Source organism: Mesoplodon bidens, assembly GCF_964165515.1.
Source record: "Mesoplodon bidens genome assembly, chromosome: 2".
NCBI classification, from domain to species: Eukaryota; Metazoa; Chordata; class Mammalia; order Artiodactyla; family Ziphiidae; genus Mesoplodon; species Mesoplodon bidens.
Window position 1 is genome coordinate 166,854,071 of NC_138177.1, and position 24,420 is coordinate 166,878,490.

A 24,420-nucleotide genomic window follows, 5' to 3' on the forward strand; every position below is an offset into this window, starting at 1 on the left:
TTTAGCACCTTGCTCATTTCGCAGCAGAGATGGTTAATGGTTACTTGTTGAATTACAAAGCCTGGAGCATTCCAGAACAGTGCTCAGCGCAGCAACAATGAGCCCCATAACCCAACCTTAAGAACTTACTGGATAGAGAAATGCAGAGAGAAAAGCACAGATGGCCTGGTAGGGAATGGACCTGTTACAAACGTGGGGTCCCCTGCGCATAGGAAGGGTGGAGAATGTGACCCAGGCAGAGCCCACACTCCAATCAGCACTGGGCGCCAGCAACCAGGAGCAAAGGTACCTAGTCATTAAAAATATGCAGAATCGTGCCTGGAGAGGGTCCCAGGCAGGTCCTAAGGTCTAGGACTGCCACAGTTGAAATTCTCTAAAGAATTTCAGAAGACGGAAGCATCCCTAATGCCTCTGTCCTTGGGAGGAGGCCAAGCATGTACAGGGTTTCTCCTCCAGGTTAGAGGAAGTGGCCCCCAATGGTACACCACCTGGCCCCTGGAAGGGCTGAGGCTTTTCTCCACCTGGGACTTTCTGTCACTGTTCCAGCCCCTGCATGATGAGGGCATCATGGGTCTGGATTAGCAGGGCTCTGGAGCATCATCTTGCAGGGATGATAGTCAGAGAAAGAGGAGTTTGCTTGTAGATTCTAACCTCTGGCTGTTGCTGGGATTCTTCACGTCCTACTGAGTCTGACCCCAGAAAAGCAAGATGCTCCAGAAACTCATGGTCAGGTTAATTCAACATTGGAGGAGGTGACAGGGCCACCCCCAGTGATGTAGGAGATGGTTCCTCAGCTGCAGCTGTAGGAACCCCAACATCTGAGAGGGCCTGACATCTAAGGAAAAAAACTGAGAGCAGAATTTTTATTCTGGTCAAGACTATGCAGAATAAAAATTGGAGAAGGAGGTGCTTGGTCTTCAATTTCCTTGGATTTCAGTTTCAGTGACAAAGAGATTTCATTGTGAATTTTATTTTATTTATTTTTTTGAGGAGAGAATTAAGTGATCGGAGGGTGTTCCTGTTGTTCAAAGGGGGGGCAGGCTTCTTCTTCTTTGGTTTATGGCAGAACCTCTGATAAGCCACACATGCAGAATTGAGGCAGGAGTGATATGGGATGGAGACTGACCAGGCATAGGTTTTGCTCTGGGGTGTCGGGTGGCCTTGGAGTTCAGCCAGCATCGGTTCTCCCACCTCTGCCTGAGTGAGAGTCACCAGAGGGCTTGTTACAAACAGGGTGCTGGGCGCCCCCAGAGCTACTGATTCAGCAGGTCTGGGGCGGGGCCTGAGAATGTGCATTTCTAACAAGCTGCCAGGTGCTCCTGGTGCTGCGACCCAGTTCCACACTCTGGGAGCCATGGATCTAATGACTGTCCAGTTCTGAATCGTTCTGTGGGCCAGCGCAGAATCCGCACCCCCCACCACCACCTTCCAGGTCTCAGGGGACTGGCGGTGAGGGGCTCCTGATGGAGCTGGGACAATCTGGGTCATCTCCCCACACACACACCCCCACCGGGAGACAGCCAACCCCTGATGACTGCCACGTTGGCCAATAAATCCTAAGGCTTAGGAGAGGGAAGTCAAGGGGTGTGTTTGTGTGTGTGTGTGCACGTGAGTGGGTGTGATTGTGTGTTTATGCAAGTGTATATGTGTGAATGTGTGTGTTTGCATGTGAGGGTGTACGTGTGTGAGTGTGTATGTGTGTGCATGCGAATGCATGCGTACGTATGTGTGTATGTGAGCATGTGTGTGTGAAACCTTTCCCTCTACTCGGCATGCTCTCATCTCAGCCCCCAGATTGGGGACATCCCCACGTGGAGAGTGATAAGCAGCTCTGGCCTGTCTCCCCACTCTCTCCATGGGATGAGAGGTGGACTAATCAAATCAGTTTCCTCCTCCGTAAATAGCTGCAGGCCTCGCCTCCCTTCCAAAGCTGTAGGAAGGATTCAGGGTCTCCATGAAGAGGAAAGACGAAAAGGACCTCAAACACCCTCCAAAGCAGAGACACCACTCTGCCAGCATCCTGGGCAAGCTCTCAGCATCTTCCTCCAGCCCTCCACCCCTGCCTGAGCATCCTTCACAAGCAAGCTGGTCCCTGGAAGCCCTTGGACAGCCTACAAATCTTCATCCCAATTTCCCAATTTCCCAGATTCAGGGCTAACGGCAATGTGCTTGTTCTATGCGAAAAACAGAAAATGTTCAGATTTATTGCTTTGAGAGTTTGGTCTGTCTCTTGGGCCTGGTTGATGTGGTTTCCTCCAAGTTTCATAGCATTTTGTTAAAAAAAAATACTAATTTTTGACAGCAGTGTTTTGCCTCACATTTACACAAGGTTTATAGTTTAAGAAGAGTGTTCACATAATAACAATAACAATCATCACTATATGTATTGAAGTTCCTACACTAAGGAGCTCAATTCACCCTTGAAACCACCCTCCCTTTCCACAGATGGAAAAGCAGAGGCTCAGGGAGGTTAAGGGGCTTGTCCAAGGACACACAGCCCAGAGAAAGGGCAGGGTGGAGCTGAACCCAGGTTCATTAGGTTTTTTTTTTTTTTTTGCCGTACGCGGGCCTCTCACTGTTGTGGCCTCTCCCGTTGCGGAGCACAGGCTCCGGACGCGCGGGCTCAGCGGCCATGGCTCACGGGCCCAGCCGCTCCGCGGCATGTGGGATCCTCTCGGACCGGGGCACGAACCCCTGTCCCCTGCACCGCCAGGCGGACTCTCAACCACTGCGCCACCAGGGAAGCCCTGCCTAGTCCTCCTTGATGTCTGACTGTTCACTCTCCTGAGATTCCATGAGACACTCCAAGGCATTTTAATTCTTTTTTTTTTTTTTTTTTTTTTTTGCTTAAGTTAGAGTTGGTTTCTGTTATTTGTAGCTAAGAATCCAAACTGACACAAACCCAAAGGCCCAGCAATTGGGGCCCAGATCCAGAAAGTGTGATACAGCCCATGATGGAATACTACACAATCAGGTACAGCAATGAGGTAAATGTATGTTGACGTGGAAAGATGTTCATAATATAGCATTTGGTGCAGAGCAGATTGTAACAACACAGGATGACACCTCAGTATGACACCATGTTTGCAAAATAGACTCTGTACCTGCATAGAAAAAGATCTAGAAGAAAACGTAACAGTATTTATTCTGGAGGGTAGGAAGGTGAAAGATTTTTCTTTCAGCTTATCATAAAGATAAGCTTTCTAACCTTTCTATGATATCTGTGTCATCAATTTTTTGTTTTGCTTTTTAAAAAATGGGCCACTGGAGCCATACTATCTTGGTGCCTGTCAAGAGTGAAGTGATTTTCTGGGTTCAGGCAGCAACTTATTTACCAAATGCCCGGGCTCCTGCTATAGCCACAGCTTCCCTGTAGCTCTAACTACTGCTTAAGAACATGCCGGAAGCATCTGAGTCTCCAGAACAAGGAAGCAACACTTCCCACAGCTCCAGGGCACCAACGGCATCCCACTTATGAGAACCTTGTGAGGTGGAGGGTCTGCTCTCTGCCTGGTGGAAAAGAGTGGCTCAGGGAGACAGGTGACCTGCCCAGGTTCCCACAGTGAGGGTTTAAAGCCAGGTCACCTGGCCCAGGGCCCCAACACCCCAGGGGCTACTCAAGTTCACTAACAGCCAAAATGAAGTGGCTGAGCCTGGGGAAGGACTCGGGATTGTCCTGTGAAGTCAGCTGTGTGGACACGCTGCTAATGGGTGGGGGTGAGGGAGGGGAAGCTCTCTGCTCAGTGTTGGGGCCTGACCTCCTTGCCCTGCAGAACGGCCTCCTCCCAGGGGTGACAGTCAGGAGGAGAGTGGATCTGTGGGATAGTCTTACCTTCCAGGTCTCAGCTTGAAGGTCATCTGCTCAGAGAGCCTCCCCTTGACCCTCTGAGGCAGGTCCAGACATTAGTGCCTCAGCCTGCTTGTCTCCTTTGGAGCACTTCACGTAACTTGCAGTCATTCTCCTTCATGGTCTGTGTGTCCCTGCTTGGCTGTATGCTCCCTGAGGGCGGGGCTTATGACTGTCCCGCTCACAGCTGTGTCCCCATGTCTGGTCCCCTGGAGGCACTTACCAAGTATCTGCTGAATGACGGAATAGATGAACCCTGGACTGGGGTGGTGAGCAAACCCTAGGGGTTTCACCTCTGCCTTTACTGGCTGTGGGACCTCAGGCAAGTTGCTGCTCCTCTCTGGGCCTCTTCCAAGCCTTGATGTAAGTATAAATATCCAACTTCATTTAAAGGGTTGCCCTCACCTTTCCTGAATATATTAGGACCAATTCAAGGGAAGGTAATAGAAGTTGGCATCTTTATACCTTAAATCAATTGCTGGTTGGTTATTCTTTCTGATGATAGCATTGCAATGGTCTCCCCAGGAGTCACTGATGTGCGATGAACCCAATTGTATTTCTTATTCAATAAACTCCTTTATTGTAACTTTACAGATTTTTCCATTACAATACTGAAAACAGCACTAGTGATTCGTAACACTTAGGCCCAAATCAAAGGGGAACCCCTCCTCAAATTATAAGGTAAATGACACATAATTGAACATATAGTAAACGTTGGGCAAAAGGAATTCAAAATATAGAAAATGGGGTCAAGATTTTGTGTGTGTGTGTGCAAACACTTTAAGGTTTAGTTTATTGGGAGGACACCATTTTTGAAAGCACATGATTTTGAAAACTATACTTAAAATCTGTGAGAAAACACAACTGTAGAGAAAAGGCAAAATCAAGCAAAAACCAAAAAACCTCCAAAACGAAAGGAAGTGAATCAAATACACGAGGCTGCAATGCAAACCTCCGGTGCTTTGGCCCTGGAATGGCAAGTGAGCAGGTTTCACAGACATTCTCCGTGGAAAGGAACGTCTGGGCCTGGTGTGATATCGCTGTGTCTCCGAGTCCTGTCTCCTCACAGAGGAAAAGAAGTTGCTCGTCCAACACATCTGCCGGGTCCGCCAGGCAGGGGCCCACATCTCCAATCCGTTTGAGAACAGCCCCAGATCCCGTAGAGGTGGTCCCGGAGCCGCAGGGCGACGGGTGGGAGTCAGGCCCCGCCCCCGCCAGAGCTGTCTGAGTGGTTCACGGGGAGCGGGTGGGCCTCCGTGTTGAACACCCAGTCTTCCAGGGAGAGCATGTCATCTTCAGAGAACAGAAGATAGAGATACCTGTGCCCCGGCAGGGAGGGGAACAAGACACAGCCTGTCAGCGCTCTGGGGAAGGGGGCACCCACTGGGAAGGAATCTCAGGGGCCTCTGAGACAGGCCTGTGCCCAAGGGCGCAGGGAGGTCGGAGACCCCAAATCTGCCCAGAGGGCTCGTCCCCGGGAAGGAGCTGTGGACGCGGAGGGGAGCCCTGAGCTTTAGGTCAGGCAGAGCCGGTTCATCCTGGCTCTGGTCCAGCCCCCGCTCTGTACCTCCCCCCGCAACCAGCTTCCCGCAGCTGCTTTCCCCACCTGGCCCTCCTAGGACCCCGTGTGGCCTAGATTCTCTTTTTTTTTGCAGGGAGGCCTGAGGGCTACCCCAGGACTCGGCCTGCTTCCTTATGTACCAGGAGACTCGACACTCAAGTAGATGTCCGGGCGCTAAAACGCACAGGGAGTCGTGACTCCAGAACTGCAGGTTTCCAAGCCATGGGGGTTTTTAATGGAAGGAACAGACCATCCAATCCGTCCTAAACAGCTAAAGCACAAGGGGACTTGCTTTAGGGAACAGCGAGGAAACGAGGAGGCCAACTTTCGCCCCAAGAAAGGAGGGCAACAGCACAGCAGCAGAACTGCAGCAGTGACCGGGATTGACACCATCATGGTTATTATTCTGCCCATTTTACAGAAGGGCACAGTTTCAGAGAACTTACGTCACTTGAGGAGGCAGGTTAAAGAAGTTAACTTCTCACATAGCTAATGCTTAGGGGGGGTGCAGTCCAGCCCAGCCTCACTCTGCGTGGAGAAACTGGCCTGGCCCAAGGCCCGCCCCTGGATCCCAAGCCTCCATCCCTCTCGGGCCCCCCTCCTGGGACGGCAGAACCTGACTGATGGTGAAGGAAGGGACTGCTGCCCCCGCCCCTCCTCTCTGCCCCCTCCCCCTTCCCTAAGAAAAACCCGAGTTGCCCTCTGGGAAGAACACCGGCCGAGCCCCCAACTCACTTTAGTGTCTCCGCTAGAAAGAAAGTCTGCTGCTTGTTGTCGTGGTTGGGAACCTTACTGTATACGTCTTGGATCCCAGAGAACCCGGCTTCCGTCCGACAGTATTTCTCCAAAGCCTGAAGGAAAGGAAGGCAGCCTTGGTGTGGGGAGAAGAGAGGCCCCCCCCAAGATTCACGCCTGCCCAGCTCTCGAACAGGCAGGCCCTCCCACCCCTTGGCTGGGGACCCCAGCATTGGTGGGGGCACGCTGCCTGGGCCCACGCGGAGAACGTCGTCCCTGCCCGGCCTGAGCGCTTCACCTGGTGTGAACTTAGAGGAAGCTTCTCTGCCTCTCGGGGAACTAGACTGACCTGACAGACTCACCCACAGTGGTGGACAGAGGCCAGGGAAGGGGCTGGTGGTGTTTTCGGGCTGGGATTTGGGGACTGGACTTGGCACACCCCAGGGATTCCCTGTAGAGATGTAGTCCCTGGGCCAGAGGCTGTGCCTGCCTTTTGTACAGAAATGCAAGTTTTACCCACTGAGGGTCTGTGGGTGGGGCCCAGGAGCACAAAACACTTGGCTTTCAAAGGTCAAGAACCAGGGTCTTCAGGAAAGCAGGGGCACTCTGGCCAATGAAGCATGTCAGGGAGCCTGAGCAGGGCCTACGCCCCAGCTGAGCATGTGCTCTGGGAGTGTGGCTCTCCCCACCAAGTCTGTGCCTCCGAGAGCAGTGGGCCTGGGGGAGAACAGCAGAGAAAGCTTGGCATCCATCCAAGAACCTTCTGGAATCCCCACCCCTGCCTTTGATACCTGCCCCAAAGAAGGAAGGGGACTGGGGAAGCAGAGCCCAGAGAGGGGGCTGCCCAGGGCTGGGCTAGCTTCGGGCAGAGGAGGGAGGTGAGCTGGCAGCCTGCTCCTGTTTGAGAGTAGAAATCTAAAGTCACCTGTCCAGGCTTCAGCATCAGAGGGCAGTGACCACGCATGTGCTGGGCCACCTCTGACTGCTGCGCTGCGTTCGCCCCTCTCCGTTTGCTGACATTATTGGGCACTCAGAACACTCTTCACAAGTTCCTGGCTGGCTGGGGACTCTGGGCTCTGCAACCAAACCCTGACCCTTTGCACTCTCAACTTTAGCCAGATGCCAGCCTGGCTTGCCCTTCCTCTTGGGTTTGGACCCTGACTGTGAATTCTCAAGGGCACCTGCCACCAGTTCTCCACCCTCCCCCTGCGCCCCGCCACTCACCATCACCACCTCCCAGCCCCACTCCCTGTAGATGGGGTCGTGGGTCTGCCGCCACAGGTACATGTAACTCTCCACCACCTCGGGCCGCAGGATGTAGTAGCTCTCGCTCGTCTGTGTGGCCACAGCTTCTCTGCCTGAGTTAAACCAGAAGGCTTCGGGCCCCAGTTTGGTATCTGCAGGAATGACCAACCAGGGTGCCTGGGTCAGACTTCCCACCTCCTGCTCTTCAGGATCCCAGTGCCCCAGGAGAGACAGAAGTGGCGTGGTAGCCCTGGCCGGGGCCGGCTGGTGATGGGCTGGCATGGGCTGGCCAAAGCAACGCCCTTAGGCCTCGAAACATTTGCAGTTTAGACCCTGAGAATCCACATGAACTTCCCAGCAGTCCGGGGAGACAAAAGTTTGGGTGGTGCTCCCCAACTGTGTATTTTGAGACATTAGCCCTGCAGGATGTTAACCGGTGCTCGGCCAAGAAAGGGTTGTAGGTTTAAGCACATTCGGGGAACAGCGGGTTAAACAAAGTGAAAGCCTCCTGTCTACAGGACTTACCAGACCCTTTAATTTGCTAATATGCAATGATGCTTCTCCACAGACCCCCTTTCTCTGGGAACTGCTTTTGACACTTCCCAGAGCCAGCCTTCCAGAGCTGACAGTTTGGGACACTGCTGAGGTGGGGATGAGGGAAGATTCGCCCAGAAGGCACATATTCAGGCAGAGGGAGCTGAATAAAGAAAGTCTGATGAGGTCTGGGTTTTGTTGTCATTGTTTGGTTTTGGTCAGTTTGTTGCTGTTCCTGTTTTCTGGATGACCACCATTATAACCACCACTGCAGCCACCATTTATGAGTTCAAGGGCTGTGCTGGGTGCTTTACATACACTGATTTCAAACCTTAAAAAATGTTGTTTTGGTGAGGCAGATACTATTATCTGCCCCTCGCGCATGTGGAAACTGAGGATCAGAGAGGCTATGTAATTTGTCCAAGGTAACACAGCAAGTTGTGGCCGAGCTGGGATGTGACCCTGGATCTGTCTGATGCCCTTTTCCCAGGCTGTCCTCTCTCTCTTTCTCCCCTGGGTCTGACTCTCTAGGTCCAAAATTTATGGTATGTGGGTCAGATCATCCTCCCTTTAATGCCTGCATATCCTGTCAGTCAGCAGAGGGCCCAACTCTGGTCCTAATGTGGGCCCCCACCTCCCATTAGGGCTCAGGACCCCAAGAGGCCCTGGGCTGCTTTTTCTCAGAGACATATTGGAGCTTTGCAGGACATCCTGCTCATTCACGGAGGGCTTCATGGAAGAGGAATTAGGCAGATCCTGGCTCCTCTGATCCTCTCAGATGGCACAGCTTCTCTTGGCCATCAGAACACAGCCGTTCCGCCAAGCTGCTAACGGGGTGAGGGCAAGAGCGACTGCTGCAGCCATCCATGGACCAGCCGGGCTGGTTGTAACCACATGCTCTACTAAGCGGACTGTCTTTTATGGTCTGGGCTGATTGTCCCCGACAAATAGCAAGCTTTTTATTATTCCTGAGATTTCCTATTTGTTTATGGTGCTGGCAGAGATGGCTCTTTGAAGGGAATTGAAGACCAGTTTTAAGGACCCACTGCGAATGGCTGGCTTCCTGAAAACAGCTCCAGGAGCTCTGGATTCCACTGGCGCACTCACAGACACGTTTTCGGTGGACTGCTAACAAACGCCTCCCATGCTGCTGGCTGAAGGCGCGGACCAAGTACTTCCTGTGGGGCCCAGGAGACCTGTGTTATTGTTCCCACTGAACAGATGAGAAAACAGAGGCCACCAGCTGCTGAGCGGCAGAGTGGCATTTGAGCCAGGATCTTTTACTGCAGATCTTAGGTCCTCTCCTCCAACCAAGGCTGGGCTTACAACTCAGAGCAGTGGGCCCCTTCTGGGGTCACGGGGGGCCTGGGGCTTTTTCTGAGGGGTGTTGTTTAGAAAGGTAGCACACAAGATGGGGCTGGGCATCGGGAGACCTGGGTTCTAGCCCCGGCTTAGCTACTCATACACGGTGTGGCTTTGGCTAAGCCAGGTCCCCGCTCTGGGCTGACTCAGTTTCCCTGCGTGTAAAATGAGGAGTTGGGTTCACATTCTCTCATGTGGCTTCTGAGTCTAGTGTTTGACAGTTCTGCGGTGAGTGCTGGCAGGGATGGTGTAGAAGCTCTCAAGCTTTCCAGGGGTCTTGGATCAGAGGGTGATTATGGGGTGGTGCCAGGAGGTGGTGAGACCCTCTGAATGGGAGCACTCCAGGGAGGAAAGGCAGAGATACGTTTAGGGGTAGGGGCTCAGGGAGAAGGAATTTGCTAAAGGCTCAGGAAGCCAATGTTTCTGCCTCAGGGGCTGGAGGACCCTCTGCTCTGAGCCCCTCACAGGGGAACTTGGCCGGGTCATCTCTGAGCCTCAGTTTCCTCATCTGTGTTGTGAGGGTCAGCGATGATGTATGTCAAGTGCTGAAGGACACCCGGCACACACAAAGTGCTAACACAGCACCGTATTCCCTTTAACTTAGGGCACAATCTCTGTGTGTGGATAGCACGCCCCTCATTCAAATTCCGGGTAACCTCCAAGGTGAGGCTTCCCTAAGTCCACGTGTTCCCTTCACTCACTGCCCCTCTCCTGGTCTTTCCAGTTCTTCCTGGTGTCTAGCCTCAGTCTTTCCTGCTGCCCCTTCCCCTTGCAGGGTTACCTGAGCGGGCGTACGATTCGTGGCACGTCTTGGTGATCTGGGCTGCGAGCTCTCGGTAGTGGGCCCTCTTTTCTTCCTTGGCATCCTCAGCGCCGAGGGCGATCATGCCCCCGGAGAAACAGGCCAGGTGCCCCATCTTGTGGTCCAGAATCCCCCCTCGCCACTCAGCAATGTAGGTCAGCCCCCCGGGAGAGACATTCAGCAAGTGGGTCTCTATTGCCTGGGAGCAAGGTGGGAATTGGGCAGGGAGGAAGGGCATGGGAGGGTACAGAGAAGGGAAGGGAGAGGACGGAAAATGAACATTTTGGAGACGGCAGCAAGTGCAGCTCTGTCGAGCCCTCCATCCCAGACAAAGGAGGCCTGCTGACCTTGGCTGGGGGCGGTCCCTGATGGGGCTGGTGGGAGGTTCTGCCACTCACCCAGCTGAGGCCTGGTGCTTGCTGGGGGGCTTGGACACAAGGCAGCTCCCCAGGGCCAGTCTCTTACACAGACTTTTTAAAAACTTCTACATTCAAAAATTTTTGGAAAAAATACCTTTAAAAATTATCAATCTCCATTATATCCTCTGTTAGGGAATCTTAACCTGAAGCCCAGTTGGCCTGTGGATGGGCTGGAAGGAGTCCAGAATGCCCCTAAACTTGTATGTGACACTTGAGGGCATTTTCATGGGAAGAGGGTCAGTAATATTTGATCAGATTCTCAAAAAGGACCACAGAAAATAACAGCTGCCCTCTACAGGCCCTTATCACAGGCTTCCACATTTAATGCTCACAAAAAGCCCGGCACATGGGCTGTAGTGCCCTCTCTAGACACAGGGGTTGAGTGGTGTGTCCCAGGTCACCCACCACACCATGATCAGGACAAGGACCCCCAGATGCCCAAGCCCGGCTCCTTCCATTACCCAATGGCTGCTCCTTTTGGTGGCAAGGGACTTTCAGAGCCCTCCCTGGTCCCCCAATAGGTGGTGCTGTTGGGAAAGACTCCCAGGGTGTTGGGGGGTGTAGGTGTCAGGCCATCGTGCCCCTGACTGCCTGCCGTTAGTCCCTTGGGAGCCCTGAAGACTGAGGCGATGGCGGCATCCACCCACACAGCTGCAAGGCTGGACTCGATGGGTCCTAATCCAGGGCGGAGCCCCTGGGGCCCTGGCCAGGCCTCTGCCTCCACTCTTGCCCTCCCGTCTATTCTCTGGGGTGGGCGGGCGGTGGGGTGCACTCTGTATATAGTGGACCTGACTGCGTCTTGGGCCTGTTTAATGCCCTCTCATGGTTTCCAAGTGCCCTCAGACGAAAGTCCAGCAGGGCCTCTGAGACTCCCTGATGTACACCCTGAGGTTTAACCTGATGCCACGGACACGGCTCCCGGGTGTAGACTCTGTTTCAAACCCCACCTCCACCAGTTCCGAGCTGTGTGACATTGCGCAGGTTCTATGTTCTCTCTGTGCCTCAATTTCCTCATGTATAATATGGGGATGAGAGCATGAACCACTTCACAGGATTGTGAGGATTCAACGGGCTGCGTATGCAGAGCTTAGCGTATATTTCTTCGCACAGAGAGGCCTCAGTAAGTGCTGGCTATTCTGATTCCTCTCCAGCCTGCCCCCGCCCCGTCCCCGCTCCAGCCATGCCGCAGGCCTCATTTCATTCCTGTGCCCCCTCCCCCAGGGAACATTTCCTGAGCGCCTCTCGGTGCCAGCACTGTGCTCCGTGCAGGGAATACAGCCCTGGAGATGGGTCTGGACCTGGACTCAGGGAGCTCACCCATGGGCACAGAGACATCCCAACAAAAGCAAATACAGCCGAGAATCCCCATTTGTGATCAACATTCTGAATGAAACAAATTAAAGGGACGAGGAAGAAAAAAGCTCAGGGAGGAGGTCCTACTTTGCGGAGTGAGGCCAGAGAAGGTCTCTGCGCTGGTGACCTCCATGAAGACCTTTTCTTCCTGCCTCAGGTGCTTTGCGGCAACCATTGCTTCTCCCCCAAGCTCCCATTCCAACTCTACTACCTCTAGCTCTGCGTTTGGGCCCCTCCAGGATGCCTCTTCCTTGGTGAAAATACTCCAGAGTCTAAACCACTGTGGCCCCATTACGCTACTACCCTGTTATCTTTCTATGAGGTGCAATTCCCACGTGTGTGCGCCTATTTGTATACATTTCTGTGGAACGTCTGCCTTTCTCCCAGGACTCTGAGTGCCAGGTGACGGCAGAAGCCACCACTACCATCCTCCAGCCAGTGCCTGGCAGGTGGGAGGTGCTCAAACAACATTCATCCCTCGATCTGTCTTGTCCTTTGCCCTCTGCTGTAAGGCCCAGGCCGGTGGGCTGCCTGCAGGACCCTCACTGAGCAGCAGATGGGGAAGCTCTGATGAAGCGACTGGCGCGCCAGGGCACCTGCTCCCTGTGGGGAGAAGCACCGAGGCAGCCTGGAGGGCTGCCGCGTCCGGGCCGGGCCCTGGCTCCTGGGCAGAGCTGGTCCACAGTAGTTGCTCTGCGTCGCTAAGGGTGCTGGTGCGGGAGGGGTGGCAGGGCTAGTCCCGGGCACAGAAACCTGGTTCAGTTATCACTGCCAGCACTGGGGAGAGGACACAGACATCCGGGGAGATCCCAGGAAGCTTCACACTGTAGCTGGAAATCTGTACGTTCAAGACTGTCTCCCACTGGTTATTTCTATTTGGGGTTAACCCCAAGCTAAGTAGTTGTGGTAAAGAGGAAATGATAGGCCAGTCTCTCTTTGAGGATATAATTTAGACAAGCAAATGCAAAGGTAAAAAATAAAAACCCCAAGGCTTTCTAAAACCCTCAGGAAAACACAAGATAGCACAGTCGGGCCACCGACTGGTAAAAAGGCTAAAATCATAGCAAGAGACATAGTAGAGAGCTGAGTTTGAATCCCAGTTCTGCAATTTGAGAGTTGGGTGACTTTGGGCAAGTTACTTCCCTTTGCTGAAGACTCCCTTTCCTCAACTGTAAAATGGGAATGATAATTCCTGGGATGGTTATGAAGCTACTCAAAGATGCTGGCTTAGCACCTGGCACTGACGGTTCCTTCCTCTGCCTCCTGGAGGGCACCCCATCTGCGCACTTCTGAGAGGGCCTTCAGGCCAGCCAGGCTCCCCTGCAATTCGGCAGTTGGTGAGTAGAGGCAGGGGCCCTGGATCCGGAGTCAGCAAGACCCGTGTTTGTGTCCTGGCTCTGCCATGTTGCTGGGTGACCTTGGGCCTTTCTGAGCCTCAGTTTCATCATCTGCAAGAAGGGGCTAAATAAGGCCAGGCACCCAGCGCACCTGCCTGGAGGAGGCCACAGGGACAGAAGCTCCCTGTTCTTCTTGCTGCCCCTCCTCTGTGACCCCGGGGTGTGTCCAGCTGATCTGTCTGAAGCCCTCACACCCACCCTAGCTGGACACTGGTCTAACCCACATACTGGAGCCCCCAGGGCAGCTTTCAAGGCTATTGCCTGGGCCCCAGCCCAGAGGTTCTGATGTCACCTTGTTGGGGTGCAGCCTGGGCATTGGGGTTTTACAGCTCCCCAGGTGATTTTTTTTTTTTTGCTGTACGTGGGCCTCTCACTGTTGTGGCCTCTCCCATTGCGGAGCACAGGCTCCGGCTGCGCAGGCTCAGCGGCCATGGCTCACGGGCCCAGCCGCTCCGCGGCATGTGGGATCTTCCCAGACCGGGGCACGAACCCGCGTCCCCTGCATCGGCAGGCGGACTCTCAACCACTGCGCCACCAGGGAAGCCCCCCAGGTGATTTTTAACATGCCAACAAGGCGGACAACCACCAGAACATTCTTCAAAGCCCCAAACTCGCCAGAGGTCCAGCCTTTACCCAGGGTCAGAGACACTTCAGGCTCTTCACTGGGGAGATCAAACGTGGGAGCAAAGCTGAGTTCTAGCCTGTTCAATCGAGTACTTCTACAAAACTCCCCGTTTGCTTAAATAATTTATGGCCATTTCTTCCCTTGAACCCTCAACTACAGTGTTCCCTGAGGGCTGGGAACTGGGCTGCTTGTGAACTTTATGTTTACTTTGCAAGGAAGGCAGAAAGGGCAGAAAGGGCCTCTCCAGGCAGCACACATGGCCACCGCTGAACCTGACTGCTAATCCCTGACAGGAGCTGCAGGCTGCAGCGGAAGCTCAGCTCAGAAGCCTGGAGTGGACGGGGCTGAGCCAGACTGAGCTGGGACTGGAATCCTGGGACCTGCTTCATGACTCAGGTCTTGGTGCCAGGGAGCTGGGCAGGGAAAACTCATCACTGAGCCCACAGTTTAAAGGATCCATGGCTCTGGAGGCCTGTTCCAATGTGCTTCCTTTAAGGACTACCATTCCTGGCCGGATTCATGTGATCAGAGTGTAGCTAGATATCATTCCTCCATCCAGTCTGCTGCCCACACCCATCCATCTACCCATTTCTACCCACCTATCCACCCACATCCACCTACCCATCCATCCTTCCACCCACCCACCCATCCATCCAATCATCCATCTGTTCACCCACCCACTCATCTTTCCTTTCCTTCCCTTCTCCCTCCCTCCCTCCCTGCCTTCCCCTCATCCATTTATTTGTTCACAAAATAGTGACTGTATGCCTCCCAGGTACCAAGCACTGTTTTGGGAGTGAAGTATACAGTGAATGAGTAGACAAGATCCTTGCTCTAGACAGCTCAGGAAGATAGACAATAAATAAGTAAACAAATACACACATGTGATCATTTTAGATGCTGATAAAGGTGAAGATGACTAATAATAATAAGCCTCAGGTATGCGAGAGAAAGAGAAGCTGGGGAAGGCTAATTCAGGGGCATCTGAGTTGACCAATAAGCGGGACCCAGCCACCTGGATGATATTCCAGGTAGAAGGAACAGCAGGTACAAAAGCCCTGAGGTGGGAACGAGTCTGGTGTATCTGAGGAAGGTTGGGAACGAGAGCTCAGAGGGCAAAGGGGAGAGAGCTCAGAGTGACCGGCAGTCCCAGATCAGGGACTGTGGGCAAAGGTGAGGAGTCTGGTTTATTCCGAGCACTAAGGGAGTCCTGAGCGGAGGGACATGCGTTTACAGCTATTCTGGCTGCTGCGGAAGAACTGACTTAGAGTGGGGAGGGGTGGAGCAAGGAATCCAGTTAGCTTAGACCACGGTGGCAGCAGAATAGATCCAGCCTGCTCAACGTACTTGATGAGGAAACTGAGGCCCGGAGCCTGCCCAGTGCCTTTTCTTTAGTTGGGCTCAAAGGTATCTGTCGATGGGGCTGCTGGGATTCCTTAACCCCCTTCCCAAGAGCCCAGGCTAACTGACTCCCCCTCTGTCCTACAGTCTCTGCCTCTTTGGAGGGATCCATCTGAGCTTAGCAACCCTGTTCACTCCATGCCCTGTGGACAGACCGGCAGAGCTGAGGGACAGTGGGGAGAACCTGGAGGCTGGCTTTGGAGACCTGGCTCTAGCTCCAGCTCTGCCAGTTCTGCGCTGTGTGGCTTTGAGCAAGTGCCTTCCCCTCTCTGGGCCTTGGTTTCCATCCACATAAAGAGAAGGAAGAGAAGTGGATGCTCCACTGAGGGGGGCCCCTCCCAGCCGGGATGTGCTAAGTATGTCACCTCTGGTTCCACAGGAAGATGGCCGAGGGTCTTGCTTTGGCAGCCTCACTTGGGGGCTCCTAGTCTGGCTGTGTTCTGGGCTCTGACACATCAACAGAAACACAGACACTGTGGTTTCTGAATCAGACTGCCTGCTGCTTCCTGTGAGACCTCGGACAAATGACTTCACCTCCTTGGTTCCACAGGAAGATGGCCGAGGGTCTTGCTTTGGCAGCCTCACTTGGGGGCTCCTAGTCTGGCTGTGTTCTGGGCTCTGACACATCAACAGAAACACAGACACTGTGGTTTCTGAATCAGACTGCCTGCTGCTTCCTGTGAGACCTCGGACAAATGACTTCACCTCCTTGAGCTTGGGTTTTGCATTTGTGAAATGAGGATGCTCACATGGCCCTAATTTCAAGGTGTTTGAGAAGCGTCAAGCAACAGGCTGGGGAGGGGACTGTCTTGTCCTCCCTCTGGCCAGTTCACTGTAGGGGTGGGGTGGGGAGCAAGCCCTCCGGCTCTCAGGGACCCGCGTGGGAACTGGTGGCGAGTGACTGACCACCCATGAAGAATCAGGCGCCTGTCTTACCTCCAAGGCTTCGTAGTACATATCTTTAGCCTCCATATCTGTCTTGGCCGACATCAGCCAGGATTTGATCAAATATTCGTAAAAACTGTCCCCGAGTCCTCCAACCGAGACATGGTCTGTGAGGGGAGAGAGGACAGGAACATTATCTCCACCTGCCGAGGCCACCGCGACTCGGTGGGGAGAGAGCATTTAATCCGCAGCCTCGGAGCCCCCAACAGAATGGGGGCTGGGAGGAAGGCATGGCCTGCGACCGGGGGAACCAGGGCCAGCTTGAGCACCATCGTCCCTCATGGAAATGCAGGGGCTCCTTCGGCTGCTATAAATCATGTCATCGTGTTGTTTTTGCAGGCGGAGGACGGGGCAGGGCCTCTGGTTATTAACCGTAAATGAGTTGCATTTCTTGAAAAAGATAATCTGGTGGCAGGGAGTTCAGAGATTTTTATTACCTGGTGACAAACATGGTAATTAATGCTGGGCAGGCTCATAAAAGGCCACGGAAAGGAGCAATGAGAGGCTTAATTTAGTTGGTCAGAGCACAAAGCTGTTCTGGGAAAGCCAAGTTTAAATTTAGCAAATTGGGATAAATGGGGTTCAAAGGAGCAGAGGGAAGGAAAACCGGGTTTGAGGACCCCTCCGTCCGCCCTGGTGGAGCAGGAACTCCAGGTGCGGCTGAGCGGGCGGGGGTCTGCACCCAGGGCTACCCCAGGAGAGGGATGGCTGACAGAGGAGCACTTAATTACAGAAGCAAGACACGGCAATGCTTCACTCACAATTAACAACAGGGAAACATAAAGGCGTTTAATAGATAAAACAAGGAGGAAACTGCGGTTCCCTGTTAAGCAGCAAGACAGTGAAGAAGGGAAGGGGGTGGATGAAGGTGGGGTGCGGGGGAATGGGAAGAGGGTTTTCAGCTCCTCTGGAGAAAGAGGGGTTAGAAAAAGAGAGGGGAGGGGAAGTGGGTGGAGGGAGAGAGAAAGAAATAGAGAATACAGCAACAGCCACCCTTTATCGAGAGTCTACCGTGGGCCGGGAGCTTTACTGTATCATTTATAACAATCTTCCCAAGAACCCTGTAAGGTAAGCACTACGAACCCCATTTCCCAGATGGGAAAACTGAGAGTGAGCCTAAATAGCTTGGCCAAAGCCGCCGAGCTGGAAGAGCTCTCACTTTCGGCAGATTTACACAGTCAACCAGAGAATGAAAACAAAGACGCAGAGAGAAAGAAAGGGCAAGTGGGAAGAGGGAGGGTCAGATAAAAAATCGGAGGGTCAGACAGCTGGGAGCCAGGAAAGGGGGCTGACAGGAGGCTCCCACAGTAAACAGGGGCCCCGTCCAGCCCCCTCCATAAACAAACCCTGGCCCAGCAAGGTTTCAGGAAAGGAAGGAGCACTTGTGAAAATGCGAACAGACCAGGTAAAGCCTGAGGCTTAGGGAGGCGTTGGGGGTGGGGGCGGCCAGCGTGAGCTGGACTTTGTTACCTGAAAAGACGGAACCAGCACAGCGTCCCCCTTGCCCCTGTTCCCAGGGGGAGGACACAGCTGGGCAAGCCCAGAGGGAGGGCGGGGCTGTGCCAGGCCCGGCATGTGGATGGCGTGTCCACGGCCGGGGCGCGAGGTCTGTGCAAGGCAGGGGTGGGGAGGCCGGAAGTCAGACCGGGTCAGCCTGTACAGAAGGGGCCCCCGCTCACGGCAGTCAGCTGGGGGCACGGGCACCTCCACGCTCGTCTCCTGGGCTTACCTCCTCTCACGGTTCCTCTGCCACCCCAAACACTGCTAGCCCCCTGCCCACTCTGTGTCACTTGTGATGATCCCTCTGCCAGGAATACCCTTCCCCACCTCATGCGGCTGACACCCCCTCACTGCTTCACCTCAGCTCAGAAGGGCTTTCCTCCGTGTCCCCATAACACTGAGGTCCCCGCAGGGTGATGTGAGGAGTGAGGGAAATAAGGCACCTGCACCCTCTGGCCCGGCGCCCTCCTGCGGGAAGTGCTTGGTGTAGCCGTCCCACCGTCGCTAGGTGCGAGCCTTGCCCTCGGCTGCTCCCAGCGCTGTGTCATCGGTACCTGTCTGTGGGTCTACCTGCCCCGCTAGGCTGTGGGCTGTGTGGGGAGGAGCCCTGTATGACTCGCATCTATGCCCAATACCTGTGTGGCACACTGCAGATGCCCAGTAAGTCCTGAATGAGAGAAAGGCAGGCATGTGGGGGCTGTGCTCAGAAGAGCCTTGAACGTCAAAGCCTAAGAGACTGGACTTCACCATGTGATTGCAGAGTGTGTGGGGGGGACAAGGTCAAGGGCTTCACCTGGCAGGTGTGCGCGGGAGAGGGGAGCCAGGTCAGCAGGAGTTCCACAGGTGTTTGAGATAGGACACCCTCTTGGGGACATGTGTATAGTCTCCCGGGGCCTCAGCTGCAGTGCACAGGTGGGGGATGTCTTCCCCGCACCGAGGGGCACGTGGGGAGAAGTGCAGGAGTGGGAATTAGAGACGTGGCTCCACCATTAGCTCAGGGCAAGCCAGACGCCCCTGGGCCTGTCTCCTGATCTGTAAAATGTAGAAGGGAGAGTTGGTGTGCGTGAGCAGAGGTGGGCTCTGCTGCTTCCTGATCGTGTCAGCAACGCTCCCATCACACTTGGCAGCGGGAGGCAGCCACCCTATACGCCTAGGAATCGCTGGCGGGAAAGTGGTATGAAGCTGGGGGAGGTGGCCGGGCTGGAGCTGGCGGGCAGCTCACACTCCCACAGCCACGGGAGAGAACCTGGACTTGCCACTTCCCTCCCACTGAGGAAACTGTGGGATTCAGGCAGTGGACAAGGAAGACAAGCCACCCCAGGGGCCAAGCCAAAGGGCTGGCAGCTCTTCGAGCTCTCAGCGGCTCTGCTAGGACTGGTCTCTTCTGTGCTTGGTGCCAGCAGGAGCCTGCTGGACCTATCCTGGCTGTGAAGTCCTAGCGGCAGGAGGGTCTCAGCCTCCCTTGCTACCCTGAAGCTCATCTTCAGGCAGGAGTGGGGAGCAGGCAAGAGCAGAGGTCTGGGACTGGGATGCAGCCCTAATTAGCCCTTTGTCTCTTTAAGCTGCAATTTCTCTGGTTGCAATGGGTTACGCAGAGGATTCAAGGAGAGAAAATAATGTGAACTTAGCTTATGCAAGTTGGGAATGTTATCATTTGCTGGAAAATTACACAATCATCAAAAAACAAGAAGAAAAACCTAAAAAGACAAAGACGGACCAAAACACCCAAGAAAACCACAGAAAACCTGGGATGACCCCAGGTGCCAAAGCGAGGGGAGGAGGAAAGCAGGCACCCCATGATCAGGGCTTTCTTTATAACCTTCCCTCTGAAATTTGGCAGGCCTTGGATTCATATTTTATTAATATGAGACAATTTTCCATATGTGACTGACTCTGCCCAGCCTTGCGACCCCAGGGGCAGCCTGAAAAGAAAATTATGCTTCTCAGCGGGGCAGGGGAAGAGGGGGGCGGCTCCCCTGTAATTTGCCAAGGTAGCTGTTCAGGCTGGGAAGCCACACCCCTCTCCTTTTTATGGGTTTTGCTGCATTGTCCTGGAGCAGCTAAGGCGGGCAGCTGCTTAGTTTCTCTCTTTACACAGTCAGGCCTTGCAATTAAAGGCAGTAACGGTTATTGAACTGTCTCTTCCCATGGCCATAATCTGTAATTCAAACCTTCATTTTCTCCCGGCACTTTTGAACTTGGCAGTGTGTTTTGGTTAAAAATACTTTGCATTTTTATAAGTGGTTTTTGCAGGAGGCTCCTTGGGAGTGAGGTCATCCCCAAGGAAAATTCCCGGGTCGAATTTTCTGGGTCTCCTGGATGTGGATCATGGAGGCTCTGGGATGGAAGGACAGGCCTCTGCAGTTTCCTCACAGTATCCCTGCTGGCTGGCCAGCTGGCCCTCCAGGCCCCGCTTGCATACTTTTGGTGATGGGCGCTTATGACCATTTGGGACAACCCATGTCATCTTTGGAAGATGAACTGAAGTCTGTTTCCTGCAGCTCCTGACCATTGCTCCCACGCCCCTCCACGGTGCACAAAGAACACATCTCCAGCTCTTCTCCCATTTTGCAGGAGAGGAAACCAAAGCTCAAAGGGATGAAGTGAATTCCCCGCAGGCATGCAGTAATTAGACTCAGGTCTACTTTGTCGCTGAGCCCTTGCTAATGCCATAACAATTGGGGCTGGAGGCAGGGAAAGGGAGAGGGGTCCTTGTTTGGGTGGAGGCAGTGGAGGTAGGGGCTCTGGGCAAGTCTTGGGAAGCCCCTAGAGGCAGGGCCCATGGAACCTGTTGCCCCCAATTTGTGCTGACTGTGATCACACGACCAGGGCCTTGGACAGAAGGGCAAGGCAGAGCGGTGCTTCTCGATAGGGGTGCAAGCCCGGGAGCTGGAAGACTTTAACACTCCCCTGACTGAGAGACCTTCAAATCCCATTGTTTCAGTGGGTGGAGCTGGGGGCTGTGAATGAGGCTCCACAGGTGACCCACAACTGTCTGGCTGAAAAAAAAAACCTCTGAACATAAACAGCAGGAAATCCTAGGGCCAATTCTAACAGGTGTAAGATACCAGTGATGAACTCATGATTTTTATATTGCTGTACAGTTAGGATCTGCTTAAACAATTTTTTTTTTTTTTTTGCGGTACGCGGGCCTCTCACTGCTGTGGCCTCTCCTGTTGCGGAGCACAGGCTCCGGACGCACAGGCCCAGCGGCCATGGCTCACGGGCCCAGCCGCTCCGTGGCATGTGGGATCCTCCCGGACCGGGGCACGAACCTGCATCCCCTGCATCAGCAGGCAGACTCTCAACCACTGCGCCACCAGGGAAGCCCTGCTTACACATTTTTTAAGAAATTAAACTTGGAGGTAGGGAACCAGATGAAAGGGGCTGGGAGAGGATGCATGGCCTTTCTTAGAGCCGCTTTTGGAGTAAACTTCTAACGGGAGCACCCCTGCAAGTTTGGGGGAGGATGAAGGAGGCTTCGGTGGGCACTGTAAGAGATGGAGGCTGGAGACAGCTAGCATGCGGGGGATGCACAGGGCAGGGCCTCACTAGCCAGCAGCCATCACATCCGTCACAAGGGCAATGGCAACAGAAATGAACACTCCCCACGATGCCCCGAGGGTGGAGGAGGGTGGCAGGAGGGTGGTATCCAGGAGCTCCGAGCCAATGCCTTGCTGGTACGTGGCTCCAATAAGTGCATCGCTCCTCACTCAGCCGGGTGCCTCGCCCAGCCAGGCGGGGAAGCTGGGCAGGAATCCGCTGGAGGAGGGGCAGCGGCGCCCCTGTACTCACGTTGCATCCAGTTCCCGCTCACCGGGCTGAGGAAGTTGGGGTAGAGGCCGAAGGGCTTGTCAATATCCCTAAGGACCTTTCGGATGTTCCTGACCTGCCAAGAGATGGACACCAGGCACGTCTTCATTTTCTCCAAGAAGCCAGCCGAGTCCCAGCCCACTGAGCACTGAGGCAGCTGGTTCGGGTCCAGAGAGGAAACCATTCCGACGAGGCAGGAAGGCAGAGCTGCGTAACTAGCAGCCGGCTCCAACCCGGAGGTGTGAGTCAGTCCTGCCCCTGTGTTCCAGAGCGGGGTGCGGCCACAGTGGGGCCTGACCCTCCACCTCTGCGCTGACTGCTCTGCCCGGGGCCCTGCCAGTTTCCCCTCCCCCACCTCCCCCCTTCCTCATTGCGTGTGGATTTTGGGGACGGGTCTTTTTAGGAGGGCGTTCGTATAAGTGACAGTAACTCATTTGTAAGTGCTCGACAGAACTGTCTGTTTAACAGGTCAGAAACGGTTATATTGGCAATTTCACACGGTTCAGCTTGGTAACATGTTATGTTATCAGATACTGTGGGAACCGTTCCAGAGGGGAGGCCTGCGCCCCTCAACATCCCTGTGCCCTAATAGGCATCTCGGGGTTTTAGTAACAACAGCTACAACGCTACAACGCTGTCAACGTTTCTCAGTTGCTGTGAGCCGGACCCATTAGATACATTACCTCCAACCCTCATAACAACCTATACGGTATTATTATCTCAGTCTAACAGACGAGAAAACCGGATCTCAGAGAGCGTCAGTCACTTGCCCATGGTCATGGGATTTGTAAGTGGCAGAGCCAGGACGTGAGTCAGGCCTCTCTGACCACTGGGAGCAGCCCCGGCTCCAACATGGATCAGGGCAGGGACCACGCAGCAAACGAGTAGCAGAGGCCACACCCGCTGGATCAGGAGGCTGGATCTGCAACCATTTGGGCTACAAAGGGCACCATGCGGGATTCAGGAAGGCTTGATCCATCAGGGTCTGCTGTCTGGCGGTACACGAAATCCTCCCAGTACAGACTCTGCAGGACAGAAGGGCCCTCGGGGATGGAGCTGTAGCATGCTCGCAGATTTATCTACCAGGTAAGGAGCAGGGAAAGCAGCCTTTTTAGCTGTCAGACCTTTCTTTCCGGGGGAAGGCACTTTGCTTTGCCACATCAGATCTCATATCCATTTATGTTAACGGAGCCCATTATGGGGGACAGGAATGTGCTTGTACCTGAGTTATTCTCGACTGTCCTGGTGGTGAGCAGTGAAACGGGCTAAATTAGCTCCCCCGGAGGGTGCGGGCGCTTCTAGAATTTGGGCCAATTTGTTGACTGCCAATAATCGCCTCTGTGGGAGGCATGACTGGCGGATGAAAGTAGCTGGAGAATGTAAATGTAAAGAGACACAGAGAGACAATGAGGTGGATGGACACTTGAGAAAAATCCGGAAGCCTGCTGAACTGATCTGGTCTTGAAGAGCATGGGTTTCAGAGCCAGAAAGTCCTGGGTTTGAGTCTCGGCTTTATCACTTACCAGCTGGATGACCCAGGACAAGTGATTTAACCTCTCTGAGTCTCAGTTTCCTCCTCTGTAGAATGGGGATGACAGAAGACACACCTCATAGGGTTGGTGGGAAAACCAGAGCTACTATACGGTACCCAGCACATCGTAGGTGCTCAGGCAGTGGTATCTCCAGACTAGCAGGAACTAGAGCAAGCTGCTCGTCTCACTCCGCTCTGAGCCGGCCGTGGTGTTCCTAGAGGGGTCTGGCTCAAGAGCAGTGGAAATAGGGAGGCTGGGGGCAGGGAGGGCCTGGAGGCAGGAAAAAAGACCAGAGGAGAAGACCCATTGGAAGTGGGATTGAATTTATTCCAGGAGCTCTTGAGGTGGGGTATCCCAGGGAGGCAGAGTCCTCTCAATATAAGGAAAAGCTTCTGAAGGGAGGTCTGACAACATGAGGGGCTGTTTGAGGCTGGTAGTGAGCCCCAGTGCAGAGGAAGCAATCAAGGGGTTGAAAGCTCTTCTTTGAGCTTCTCAAGAAAGCTCGGGTGGATTCCCACACTGAGCAAGCAGTGGTCCTAAACCTGGCATCAAAAAGCACATGGGTGCTTATTTAAAATGCAGACTCCTGGGCCTGGGGCGACACTCAGAAATCCGCTTCTTCACCAGCATGCTAGATGATGCTTTGGGGCTGGTTGGCTGACAAAAGACTGAGAGCCACTGGGTAGAGGTGTGACTCTGTGACCTCCCAGCTCCCTTGGCATTCCAAGAGACTAACATTTGGGGGGAAGAGAAGGCTTTGGGAGTGGGGGTCTCCTTCTTCCTGGAGGGCAGGGCTTCATCTCCCTATAGGGGCAGGACTCAGGAAGGGACAAGCACCATCTGAGGGTGGTGTGTGTCCACTTCTCTTCCTTGGGTTGAGGGTTAGACCTACGGAGACACTTCCAGACAGTAGGACTGCCAAGGGCTGTGACATTGAGGAACTGCTCCTTCTGGAGGGCTTCACAGGGGGGCAGGGATGGGCAGGTGTCAGGATGGACGAAGGCCTGGGTGCTGGCGCTCTGAACCCCCTGTGGCCTTCGCCAGCCTGGTAACGATGAGAAGGAACAGACGTGAGCCTCTGCTGTGGAGTGAAATTGCTTTGCCAGCCTGCTGACAGCATGAGCTAGATGGGCATCTGGAAGGGGAAAGGCAGGCAGATCTCACACAAAGAAGTTAAATGTCTCTGGAAGGGGACTTTTGTGCCGGGTGGCCAATTCCTGCCAACGCAAACTGGTGCCTGGATTTCCGTTGTTGCACTTTCTCCAGATTTCACACATGTGTGGTTGCCAGCGAGCGCACATGTACCAGGGAAAACCTTCTCGCTGGCAGCTATGTTTCTGCCGTGCCCT

General features: G+C 54.0%; 1 protein-coding gene across 3 annotated transcripts in view; it reads right to left on the bottom strand.

Moving 5' to 3' along the window:
* Positions 1–4,409: 4,409 nt before the first annotated feature.
* The window catches only part of MAN1C1 (mannosidase alpha class 1C member 1), a gene marked incomplete at its 5' end in the record, with an annotated part of 135,263 nt that continues 115,252 nt past the window's right edge, over positions 4,410–24,420 (bottom strand). For all 3 annotated transcript variants that reach the window (XM_081225284.1, XM_081225285.1, XM_081225286.1), the window contains 6 exons: positions 4,410–5,166; positions 6,144–6,259; positions 7,368–7,540; positions 10,066–10,285; positions 16,218–16,333; positions 21,522–21,615. In XM_081225284.1, coding sequence (XP_081081410.1) covers positions 5,046–5,166; positions 6,144–6,259; positions 7,368–7,540; positions 10,066–10,285; positions 16,218–16,333; positions 21,522–21,615 — 840 coding nt within the window. In that variant the 3' untranslated portion in view covers positions 4,410–5,045. The remainder of the gene's footprint in view (positions 5,167–6,143; positions 6,260–7,367; positions 7,541–10,065; positions 10,286–16,217; positions 16,334–21,521; positions 21,616–24,420) is intronic.